The sequence below is a fragment of the Bombus affinis genome, chromosome 3, assembly GCF_024516045.1.
Source record: "Bombus affinis isolate iyBomAffi1 chromosome 3, iyBomAffi1.2, whole genome shotgun sequence".
Lineage (NCBI taxonomy): Eukaryota > Metazoa > Arthropoda > Insecta > Hymenoptera > Apidae > Bombus > Bombus affinis.
In genome coordinates, this window is record NC_066346.1 from 7,748,768 (window position 1) to 7,761,925 (window position 13,158).

At 35.8% G+C, this 13,158-nt stretch overlaps 1 protein-coding gene across 1 annotated transcript in view; it reads right to left on the reverse strand.

The window, feature by feature from the left end:
• Positions 1–898: 898 nt before the first annotated feature.
• The window catches only part of LOC126914168 (titin homolog), a 28,793-nt gene continuing 16,533 nt past the window's right edge, over positions 899–13,158 (reverse strand). The window contains exons 16-17 of the mRNA XM_050717766.1: positions 12,521–12,860; positions 899–11,986 (exon numbers count right to left, since the gene is read on the reverse strand). Of these exons, the coding sequence (XP_050573723.1) occupies positions 3,718–11,986; positions 12,521–12,860 (8,609 nt within the window). The 3' untranslated portion in view covers positions 899–3,717. The remainder of the gene's footprint in view (positions 11,987–12,520; positions 12,861–13,158) is intronic.

The window sequence follows — 13,158 nt, forward strand, 5'->3', positions numbered from 1 at the left end:
ATTAAGAACGTGATAATAAAAAGAATTCTGCTACTAGGTGATCGGAAGTAGTAGATAATACAATATTATTGATAATTCAGGTAATAATATTTTATTTGTTGCATTTAATTTATTACGAACGTATTGTATTATATTTTCACACTTGCGCAATGTTTAATGTGTTAAACGAGTTATAAATATGATTTAAACTCATTAACTTCCTATTTGCTGCTGATCGTGTATGGCTTATAGATCCGTTTAATCTACTTTTTATAATAAAATTTCTTACAATTTATTGTTATCTATGTTTACCTTCGTATTCGCTGAAACGGTTTTAACACAAGCTGCTGGCCGCTAAGGTTACTGGATAATAGGAGAGTATCGAGAAAATCTAGTATGAACATATAAAATTTACATAATTAATAGTATGAAGTCGTGTAGTTTGCTTAACATTTAATTCGACTTCTTATAACATATTTATAAATGCTATAGATTTGTTATATTCGCGTATATAAAATAAATAAATAAATAAACAATAACTCGGGGTAAATAACTGAACTTCCATTGTTTCTTCGATATTATTAATACATAATTATCACTTAATTAAATATATTCTCTAACAATTAGTTTTTAATTGCCCAAATTAGCGTTCCGATGAAAATTCATATTTTGATGTACTTAATGAAACGATTATTTAAATTATGTTCAAAAACAAACTATTTTGTTAATTTGTAAATAAAAGTTAAAATATCTTCAAACGTGTAATTACAGCAATCTCAAATATATTATTATGTATAAATCTTTCATTACAATATCTACACTCGTGTTCTTATTATATAAGTGGTAAAATATTCATTAGGGATATTACACGCATTAAATAAATAAATAAATAAATATAAATAATAACATATTTAATAATTTAAAATGAAACTTTTCAACGATCTCACCAATCAAAGTTTGTTTAATTAATAGAATAATTGTTCGATAAAATTTGTCTTATGTCTTTTGTGCAGCGGCGATTGCAGCTTGATCGACCAACGCGTTGTTTCTACTTTCCCAATCCTAAAATTTACCAGTCTCCGGTTATGTTTGATGCACCATTATATTCTTGATTACGGTAGGTTAGTTGCATCTATGACATCACGTTCTTACTAAGAACACGTCACAAAAGTTATAATACGTCAGCCTTCGCTACTACGTCAGTTCGGAGAAGTGCTTTGTCTCGTATGTTAGCGATATCGTCACTCACAGGCTACACCATCACGGTCAATCACGTAGATCTTTCTTCAGCAGCTGCTGAAACGCTCGTTGATCTATAAAAAGTATATTACCAACCTTATTTTGAAAAATACGTTATTTAAGTTATTTTATTTAATTTAACAGAAAACACGAAACGTTCGCAGGTAGCCAGTTATAATATATGTGTACCATTATAATTACAGTACAATTATAATTTTATTATACATATTATGTATATGAAGTGTACGTTACATATGCAGAAATTCGAATATAAGTTCGATTATAATTAATTGTATGGAAGATAAAAATATTCTTACGTCGACATGTTTGTATTTCACCGATAATGATAGACTCTTTATCTGGCGAATAATAATAAGCTCCTCGTATCAGCACAGGCGAGAGATATCAAGTGCATCGAATGCAGATAAGGACTGGTCGGCAAAACATATCAGAGCTGGTAAAGTCGGAACCAAGGATATTTTTGTAACAGAATAACAGGAACGGTAGAAGTTCGTTTCTGCACGGCTGTTGTCACAAATATAATTATCACTGATATCTTACTTATGGAATGTTACATAAATTGACAACCAGGCGTAAGATCTTTTTTTATAATTGTAATAACGTAAGAATGTGACGAGAAACATTACGATAAAGAAATAGCATAAGAACGTTGAATTTAATATTATATATTAGATGGAACACATTATGCATATCAACGATGATAATGAAAATAATCTTGAAGGTCAAAAGGCAGGAAAATAAGTTATCTATCTGTAAGTTCGAACTTACCTTTTTCCCAATCTACAGAATAAGTAATTTTTCATAAAGTTGAATTTTTCCTAAGGATATCGTATGTTAAATTGAACATACGAATGAAATAACACATAGGACTATATATATATATATATATGTATTTACAAGGTAATTATAAACATCGTAATATTGGAATAATAGTTATAATCTAAAATTGGTCATCGAAACAATATATCTTTTTTCTTCGGACGACGATAACGTTAACAAAATTGTTCTTTAAAGTGGTACTCATTTTTGAAAAAACCAGTTATAAACAAGTAATTTCTTTGAGAAAACAGGAATCTGATAGAGTAATGCGAGTAATGTAGTGTTGTTTTGTACAGTTTTTAGTGAATTTGAAGAATTTGTACAGCTTTCTTTAAAATTAATTCAATAAATAAAAGAGAATGAACAATAAATCGTACGAGTACTGTAAGTGGTTTTATGACCATAATTAGTCACTACGTAATCCATTCAGTATAATCAACCAGCTCGTCGCGCAATCAATTAGAATTAATGAGGTTGGTTGTAACAATTGCCCAGGTTCATAAATTACCTTTATGAGTTATAAAAACTCAGCTTTCGGATAAAGCAACTTAGCCTGTACCAGATAAAAGCACGTACTATCGATTTTATAGAATACTATTAATATTCATTAAACAATAAAAGAATAAGAATATGTATAATGGTTTCCGACATATTGAACGTAATAATACAGGGTATCTCACAAAACTGGGACTAGCGACATACTTAAAACAGACGTAAAAATTTACTATAAGACAAAATTATGTAAATGCTACTATTAATCAATTTTTAAACATTCTGAAAAGTATAGACATACCTTTTTTTAAAATTCCATCTTATGCTTTGATAGGCATTAGTGAGACAATTTTACCATTTTACCACCTTCTATAAAATGATGTTAAGGTATTTATGAATTAAAATTATTAATTTGAAAAGTGTCACAATTTGAAATTTAAAAGTAAAATAAACTATATTATTATAATTTAGAGACGTATTATATTCTATAAACGTTGTGAGCACTATACAATATATTTTAAAATTTTTAGTGAATAGTTCTGTTTGCTTCTTTATATTAGATTTTATAGATTTCTTTCAGATAAAATTACTTATATTATTAAATATTTTTATTTCATAATGAATATTGATAAAATTTGTACATATACATATGTAAAATGCATTAAACTCTATCAGATTCCTTTCAATGTTATTTTTATGGTAAATACTATGTATAGATACTTATCACTCTTGATCGAAATTGAACGTTTTTTTCAAATTTTATGATTAAATGCATTTTCAAATCTCATATTGGTTTCATATTATTCTTTATCAAAGTGTAAATTCTAAAACGTGACAATTTTTGAAATCTACTTTATGTTATAATTAACCCTGCATTTTTTGTGCGTAATTTAGTCATTTTTAGTTTAATTTGTGTCTTTTTCCTTTTTCTTTTACAATTCATAACATTTAAGAGCTCGATAATAATAGATTTAAATCTGTCCTCGCCTCGTCCTGTACACTTGTTAAACTGTAACAACTGATTAATTGTATAAAGTTAATTGTCGCGTAAAATATTCAAAAAATGTTTAACAATGTATCCGTCCTGAATAAATATTTTCAAAATCGTTAAACGACGGAGAAGGATAGTTTTCTATAAAGACAAAAGATTCTCAAATTATTACTAATTTAAGACGGAGGTGTAGTACTGTCAGAACGAAGTTGAGAAGGGGCAGCTTCGCTGTAAGCGATATCAAATACACTTTTCTTTTCTAATAATTGTTGGTGTCGCAACCTGTTGCCACCCTGCAACGATATTGCTATTCCAGGATCGAAATCTTCACCGGTACACGCTTGTTCCATCGTAGGTGGAATATCAAAATGTTGTGGTGACAGTTGCGGCGAGGGATGAGGAGCAGGTGGAGGATGAAGGTAAAATGGCGCAGATATCTTTTCGTATTTGTATTCAGAATGTTGTAGCAAATGATATTTAGGATCTTGCGATACCGAGGGTGGCGTTGCTGCGAATATTTGAACCGGTGGATCTTCGTTTTTTCCTCCTTCGGCTCTCCTTAATTTTCTTCCTTGACGAACGATGGCTTTCAATTGTTCAGACTCGACGTTTACCAAAGGTTTCACTTTGCGTCTCGTCCGTGGAGTCGTGTCAGCAGTTTTATGGCTCGATAACTTTTTACCTTCCTTCTCAGCTTTTTGATTTTTCATACTCCTTCGTAACCATCGAGGAAGTTGCTCCTCGTCGTCCGTAGCCATTAATTCGGCTCGTTTCTTTTCCATTTCTTCTCGATTCTTTTTGTACCAGGCCATGTATTTCGGTCGTGTCTTACTCGTATCGATTTCTCCAGTTTTCGGTGGAGTTGGATATTTCTCGCTGCTACTGGATGATTTTTTGTCCTTTTCGGCTTTCAATTTCGACAGAGATTGCTTTCGCCGTGACTCCTCATCTCGTTTCCTTGATTGTTTCGTTTGATCGCTATCTTTTTGCTTCAATTGTTCTTCCGGGAGCTTTCTACGTGTCCGATACCCACTGTGACTCGTTACATCGTGAAAATGAGTCGCTTTCTCCTCGGAAGATTCCTCGGAAGAACTTTTTTTCTTCCCTCGTTGAATTACTCTTTTCTTTTCCAGCTCTTTCATTCTTCTATCGGTAACTTTAAAGGTCTCGGTTTTTGCAAGTTTAGAAATTAATGACGGTTCATCTGGCTTATCAACCTTTTCATCGCCCTCTTTCATTTCGTGTTCTAGTTCTGTATCTTTTACACGTTGTGTACTAGTCGACGATTCTTTCTCGTGAACCTCATCTTGTCTATCAGGCTTTTTATCGTAGTCAGAATCTATTTTCGTATCCTTTACATATATCGTACTAGTCGAATATTCTTTGCCACGAGCTTTATCTTGTTTTTCAGCTTTTGTATCGCACTCCTTCGTTCCAGATTCTAGTTTTCTACTAATCGAGGATTCTTTATCCAGTTCTAAACTGCATCCAGATTCTGTTTGCTCGTCTTTCTTCATATCTTCTGTGTCAGTCGCTGTGATTATTTTCTTCGGACTAAAATGCGTTTGTATATCCATAGTCCTTTCCCTTAATACAGTTTCTTTATCTTCTTCTGTTTCGCTTGTATCTTCAAACTCCACGAACATTTTGTCTTCCTTCGAAGATTCTACGTCCTCATCTTCTATCTCTTCGATCGATATCGTCACTCGTTCCTCATCTTCCATGTTCTGTAGCTCAGTTGCCTCCTCCGTTTGACTAATTTCTTTCTCAGAAAGTTGTGGAGCGCGATGTCGTGGTGTCTGATACGGTCTGGTAGTTAACGTTGTCTTCCTGGAAATATCACTCGATGAATCACTATCTTCAGAATCAACCACCGTATCTATTATGCTTGTAAAAAGTGGAAGGCTTACGTCTATAAATTTTCCCTCAACAGGTACTTCCTGCCTCTCTTCTTGCCCTATATCTTCCTCTAGAGGCAAAGTTTTATCCATTTTCGGCTTCGTTAGATCTTGCTTATCTGATTCGCCACTGGGGACAATCGTAGGTACATTAAATCTCATATTTGACTGTTCCTCCGGAAATGCCTCCCTCTGAATGTCGGCTTCCTCCGCGGTAAAAGTTTGTTCCTCAACAAATTGTTCTACTTCCTGTAATTCAGTTTGCTCGCTCTCTGACTTCAACTGCTCTTCGGATTCGGATATTTTCCCGGAATCTGTTGAAGCTTTCCGTATAGTGGAATCAAACGCAAACTTTTCTTTCTCTGTCGTCTCGTACATCTGCGGGGAAGTTTCAACCAATTCGATTTCCTGAAAACTACTGCTCACTTTACCTGACGGTTCGTGCAATTGCTCCACCTTCTCAGTAGTTCGTGCTAGTTTGCTATCTGCTGTTTCATTATCCGAAAGTTTCTCAGGTTCCTTGCTCACTTCGTGCGTTTTTTCGAATAACTCCTTGGCGGTGTCTTGTTTTTCTTTCGCCGGTGTTGCTGGCTCGTCCTTTAAAGGTTTACTAATTTCTGATTTCTCGACAGATTCTTCTGCCACTAATTTTGTCGCTTCGTCTCTCGAGGAGTCATCGATTTTTATCTTTTCGTCGGATTCTTCTTCCCTTGCTTCTTCAAGAACATTAATTTGCTCAACCTTTTTTGCCGCATCCTTTGACGTTGATATTATTTTGTCATCATCCGAGAGATCAATAATTTTATCTTTCCCCACGTCTTCTTTCGTTTGTTTGTCATCTACTGGTGGTTCAACAAGTGCCTCAGACTCGCCATCTATTCGAGGAGTCGGAGATTTACTAATACTCGAAATTTGGGCTTCATTCTTTTCTTTCTCTTCTCTGTTATCAAAAGATAATAAAGCAACTTCTTTCTCGATAATTCTATCGTTTGTAGATGATTGTTCGATAGTTGCAATTTCTTTTTCGGTACTCGGAATTATCGATCGTTTGCCATTCGTTAATGTGTCGAAGACACCATCTGTTTTATCAGTGGGATCATCAATAGCTGATGTCTCCATTGGACTTTCTTTTTTCATATTACCATCGATCGAAGTAGGCATTTCCGTTGAATCCTTTGTTGTTTCACTACCTTCTTTCTTAGTGATTGTTCTTTCTAACGAATCATCTTTTTCTTCAGTGGTGTCATCAGGTATTTTCATGGGAATGACTTCTTTATCGATTTGATAATCTTGAATCGTTGATGTATCATCCTTTTTTTCAATTGTAATTTGCTGTTTAACTTCTGAAGTTTCTGGGACAATTCCCTCGACAGGAATTTGACTATCATCAGTTTCTTCTGTTTCTGTGCTCTCTTTCTCAATAGCTTTGGAATCATCTATTTTTTGCATTCCTTTACCAATTTCTTTTTCTTCGACCGGATGGTCGTCAATTTTTACAGTCTCTATAGTTATTTTTTCTTCTTTATCGTAATATTTTTCCTTTTCTTTATCGTCGATAATACTTGCTTGTTCTTTGGTTTCTTCGCTTTTTACAATTTCCTTTTCTTCTTCAACACGTGTTTCCTCCTTCGTATCAATAGAAACATCTCTCTCACTAATTTTGTGATCGTCGCTAGTAACTGGTTCTTTCGTAACATCTTTTTTTGCACAAGTTTCCTTTTCTTTGGGAGAACTACTTTTTCTCTTTTCATTTTCATTATCAGACGTAATATCTACGATTTCTTCTTTTCCATTTAGAATAACTTCTTTGTCTATTTGCTGATCATCCGATTTAAGATCTGTAGTTCCTGCTTGCTCACCAGGCACCTTTCCTTTGTCTAAAAAAATAGCTTCTTTCTCACTAACTTTGTCCTTATCGATTTCCATTGAAATTTTTTTCTCCTCATCGGACGTTTTCTCTTTACCAATGAAATCAACGATAGCTTCTGTTAAAATTCCGAGATCGCCAACACTTGTGTGATCCTCAGTTGTCTTTTCAACCATTTTATGATATGTAGCTTCTGGTTCAGTAATTTTGAAGCCTTCGGTTGCTTTTTCAACAGTTTCATAATGTTTAGTTTCTTCTTTAACAGTGTCTTGTTTCTTAACAGTTTCTATAATTTTCTGATCTGCAATTGGTTCTCCAGCAATGTCATCATCGTCCTTTGTTTCTTTACCAATTTTCTGATCTGCAGTTGGTTCTCCACCAATATTGTCATCATCGTCCTTTGTTTCTTTACCAATTTTCTGATCTGCAGTTGGTTCTCTAGCAATGTTATCATCGTCCTTCGTTTCTTTACCAATTTTCTGATCTGCAGTTGGTTCTCCACCAATATTGTCATCATCGTTCTTTGTTTCTTTACCAATTTTCTGATCTGCAGTTGGTTCTCCACCAATATTGTCATCATCGTCCTTTGTTTCTTTACCAATTTTCTGATCTGCAGTTGGTTCTCCACCAATATTGTCATCATCGTCCTTTGTTTCTTTACCAATTTTCTGATCTGCAGTTGGTTCTCCACCAATATTGTCATCATCCCTTGTTTCTTTACCAATTTTATAATCCGTAGTTGTCGATTTCGTCATTTCTTTGTCCATAGTAGGTTCTTTGGAAATTGTATACCCCTCTGCTGCTTTTTCATCAATTTTCCGATCTTCAGTTGTTTCTATAACAATTTTATTATCTGAAATTACTGTTTCAGCAATTTCAAGGTCAGTTGTTTCTTTAGAAGTCTCTTTGTCTCCAGTAACTCCAATAATTTTATGGTCCGCTGGTGTCTTATCAAGAATTTTATCATCCTCTTTCGTTTCTGTATCCATTTTTGTAAACTTAGTGGTTTCTTTATCAACTTCCTGACCCTCAGTTACTTCTTTATCCATTTTTTTATCTTTCGTTGCTTCTTCGATAATTTTAGGGTCCCCAGAAGTTTCTTCTCGAGTAATTTGATCAATTTCCCTCGCTTGTTCATCAATTTTCTGATCCTTATCTATTTCTCTATCAACTTCTTGATCCGTAGTTGCTTCTGGAAAAATTTTACGATCATCCATTATTTTCTTATCAAATTTTTGATCTTCAGTTACTTTGTCAGTAATTTTATAATCCTCACTTGCCTTTTCAACAGCTATGCCATCCTCAGTTGTAGCTTTCACCATGACTTCGTTTTTATCACTAATGCCTTCTTTATCTTCATCTACTAAAGTACTTTCTATAATTTGATCAACAGGTTTAATTCTTGTAACGTTTTCGTCGTACTTTTTCTGTTCATCTAAAAAAACATTTTCTTCAGCCTTTCGATCGTAAGTTTCGATCATTGACGTAGTTTCTTTTTCACGGGGAATTTCGGTTGTGTCTGAGGCGATCTTTTTTTTCTCCTGGTCACTAGATGTTGCTTGTATCGAACCTTCCTTCTCCTCGATAGTAGCGTGATCTAATTTTGAACCATCTACATGTTTTACTGATTTTTCCTCTTCTCCATTAGTTTTATCTGTTTTGTCTTCTTTCCCACGTATTTTTGATTCATCTGCCACATCTTGTCTCACATTGTCCTGTCCATTACTTGGCATTTCAGTTTTTATATATTTCTCAACTGGTTCTTCGATCTTTTGCACTGTACCTATTTGATCACTACGATCTTCTCCTTTAAGAGCATCAACTTCGACTTCTAGTTCTTTTTCTGCTTCTTCCTTTCCTGTAGAAATTCCTTCAGCTCTATATTCTACTTCTGCCCTCTTAAGCTCTTTTAAAGCTACACTCTCTTCCCCAACATCTTTTGACAGCTTTTTCATTTTCTGCTCCAAATACTCGTATTTATCATCTTCTTTATCATCTTGTTTCCGCTCTTCTAACTCGCTCAATGGTTTCATTTCAATTTGCCCTTTGGACTCATCTAATGATTTATCTTCTTTCTTATAATCTTCTAATTTATCCTTTATATGTTCAGCTATGCCTTTTTCAGCTTCGCTCGTTGATTTATCTGTCTGCGTACTTTCTTTTTTTTCAGCTGTATCGCCATATTTTATACTCTCCATAGGTTCTTTTTCAGACGAAGTTTTATCAGTTTGATGATCTCGTACGGTAGTTTCACTGAGCTCTTCTTTCTTAGTTGCAGCCATCATATCAACAGCCGTAAAATCTGTAATCAATTCTTCCTTAGCATGAGCCGTAGAATCATCGATCGATTTCTTTGCACTTATATGTTCTTCAGGTTTCGCAGGTTCTTCAAATGTATCTCGAATCCACTTCATCCCATTTTTTGACACCTGTATCGTGTCAGGAATACATAATTCTTTCTCTGTATCAATCTTGTGTTTTTCTACGTTCGTTGTATCCCGCTCTTCTCCCATAGAAATTGTTGCTTGTTGTTCCACGATTTCTTTCTTCGGTTCTTCAACGAAGTCGTCGCTAAATTTTTCAATTATCTTCTTTGGAAACCTTTCTACCACGCGTTGCTGTACGCCGTTTGAATCTCCTTCCGAAAAATCTGTACTGCTTTTCTTTTCGAAATCTCTTGGAGTAAACGCATCTCTTCCTCCTCTTCTTTCTTCCGTACTGGTACTGGTTTCTTCAGCGATGTTCTGTTTACGAGATATAGTACCCAGTTTCGGTGCTTTTATCATCATTTTCCCAATCCTCTCAGACTTTAATTCAGCCTTTGGCGTTTCCTTCGAGGGGCCTTCCTTTCGCTTCTCAACTTCTTCGTCTCGGAATTCGGACATTTGCTTTTTAGGTTCTCGTCGCTCCATATGCGTTTGACGTTTCACTTTCGCATGACCTTGAGTGCTAATTGGTTGCTTCTGTTTCACGCTTTCGTGACGAGTTCCGCAAAATTTCTTTGGTTTGTCAAGAGCATCGTCGAACTCGGAACTTCCCGTACTGATCACTTGACTCTGTTGATATTTCAGCTTTTGTTTAGTTTTAGCTATGGCTGACTCCTTCTTCTGTTTTCCTTTCTGTTCGGCCTTTAACGAGCTCGCGGTACATTCAGCTGCTTGTTTCTGAGAACTCGAGGAATCCATCTTCTTCGCGATTTTCTGATCCAAGTCCTTCTTCGGCTCTTTCGCAAACGAGTCTGACTTCTCCTGGCTCGTGCTGTCGCTGCCAGTGCTCTCGTGAAATTTTTTGTCACCCAGTTTGCTCAGCTTCTTCGTTAGCATTGTAAACTCTTTCTCAAGAATCCTGAAACTCGGCTTTATCACGCCATCTGATTTTTTCTGCGTCTTCGATTTTCCCTCCTTTTTCGGACTTCTGCCATCTGCCTTCTCGCGGACGTACTTTTCACGTTGAACTTTTATTTCTGGCGAGGAAGTGGACTCAGTGACGTTCATCTTTTGATCGTCAGTCACGTCCTCGCAACTTTTCTCGTGCCTCTCCTTACGTATCTCCTCGGAAGATTGCGAGCCAGTCTCCTTCTCGTTCAGAATCTTATAACTGATACTCGTGCGTTCGGTTTTTTGATAACTCCGCATCGTTTCGTCCTCTTCGCCTTTGTACGAACTTCCGTTCCCATCCAAAGAATCCGAGATTTCCCTCAGCACATCCGGCTCCAGAGAAATCTTCCTGCCTTCTTTCACCTCCCTCACTTTTTTCCTCAGAATACTCAATCGTTTATCGAAACAAGGACTCACTTCTTCTTCGATCGGCGACTTCATCCATAGAGTCCTAGACCTTTTCCAATCTCCATCGCCGTACTTCTTCCTAGACTTCAATTTTTTCCTGTGTCTTGACTCTTCGTCGGATTCGTCGTTGTCGCTTCTACTTTTCACCTGACGTTCCGTTTGAGTGGCCGCTGTTCTATCGGTTTGAGTGGCGATCGCTACTTGTCCGGGAAGACTTTGCGTTTCTAAGTAACTCGTGGAGTCCACTCCACCGGCTCCTGCACGACGATTTTCTCTTTCGAGTAGTAATCGAGTCAATAGCGCGTTTTGTCTTGCTAGCTCCAAGTCGTGAAACGGATACTGTCCGCTATTTGCTTGAACGTGATCTGTGGTAACGACCGGCGGTCTTTCAGCAATTGGAACACCACTTGCAACAGCCTCTTGCTTCTCTTGCCTCATAGTTTCTCTCATTTGAGATTCCCTTAGAGATTCCTTGTCTATCTTTTGCGAACCATAGTCACCGTGATCGATCACTAGCCTCTGCACGTTAGGTCCTATTTCTTCGATGTGCTGCCTATGACCGAGATCCAACCTGTCAGGTATCAGGATTATCTCTGGCTGTTGTTGCTGACATACTTCTTTCGATCGTTGATGCGATTCCATGCTACGAGCTGCTTCGATGTCCTGCATCGACAACTCGTGCCTCGACTTCTGGTCTTCTATGAATCTTTGCAGAATTATATCCTTGCCATCTACGATCAAGGCTGTTGGGCGGTGATGATGAGGTTGGTGAAGATGGCTTGTCGTATCTTCCACTTGTCCTCGTGTCACTAACCGTAAGACTTCAGCGTTTCCTTCGCGGAAGAAATGTTGCTCTCTGACAGTTGGTTCTTCGTTCATGTCGGCTTCCACGAATCTATGGAATCGAGTTTCGATCGAATTTTAATTCAGTTACACGTATATAAAAGCAACGGCCTATCAATGATGTTACCAATGATTTTATTAAAGCGACTGACGATGTTACGTGAGGTGAACAGAGCTGTTTTAAATTCTAGCTTGTAATTAAGATTAATTAATTTGTAATTATATTGTGTGTAAATAGTTTGTAATTAGATTGTAATTAATGGTTATAATTATATATAAGTACAGCAGAGAATAGTGACGCTAATCATAATAAAGAAAAGTGGCGAATAACATTCAACTTAATCTAATTTTAATCAATATAATCTTGATCCTACATTTTTTACAAGAAAGATAATTTGGTTTAGCGATGATTTCAAGCCTCAAGAAACTACACAACGACATCGTGACTTTGAGAAAGAAAACGAGTCTCTCCGCTGTATTATTTCATTTCATTTCGTGTAAATTTAGAGTTCCATTTTATTCCATTTCGTTCCATATAAAAATAAAACAGGACGTATGAACGAACGTGAGATGACAGCTTACCTACCTTTGCCTATAAGCTTGATGTTGCAGATCGGAACCTCTTTCCATTTCATGTCGTTGTAAAGAGTCCAATTCCGCAGTACGATAACCTCTTGCCTTTTGATCCTCCACATCCTCCATGTACATTCTTTCTTGTTCATTTATTCTGCCCTTCCTCGAGTGATCGTAAGAATGTCCATCTCTTAATCTTTGAGCTTCAAGGTTCATTTGAACGTCGTTTGGTTGCCCAGAAATGTAAGCAACGTCGCCAGGAAGCGAACAATTCTTTACGTTTCTTCTATTGAATTGCCAATTTCTTCTTGTTGGATCAGCACTCCACGCCTGTTTTCTTCCATTCCACGATACTGAGATACGACGAAAGTCCATATAAATAATAGCATAATATTTGTTTAATATGACAATAACATAAAACATACAAAGATAACGTAAATATGATAACAAATATAAAACCTTGATAATGATACGATATTTTGGTTAATACGAAAAATACCACATGTTATTTAAAGTAACTTTTCGCGTTATTATAAAGTCGTTTTAGTTTTTAAACTTTACGTTAAGCTTTAAACGTATTTGTATTGTGTAATTAAATAATTCTATGATTAAAATAAATTATAGGTTTTTTTACATTATACGACATATAAT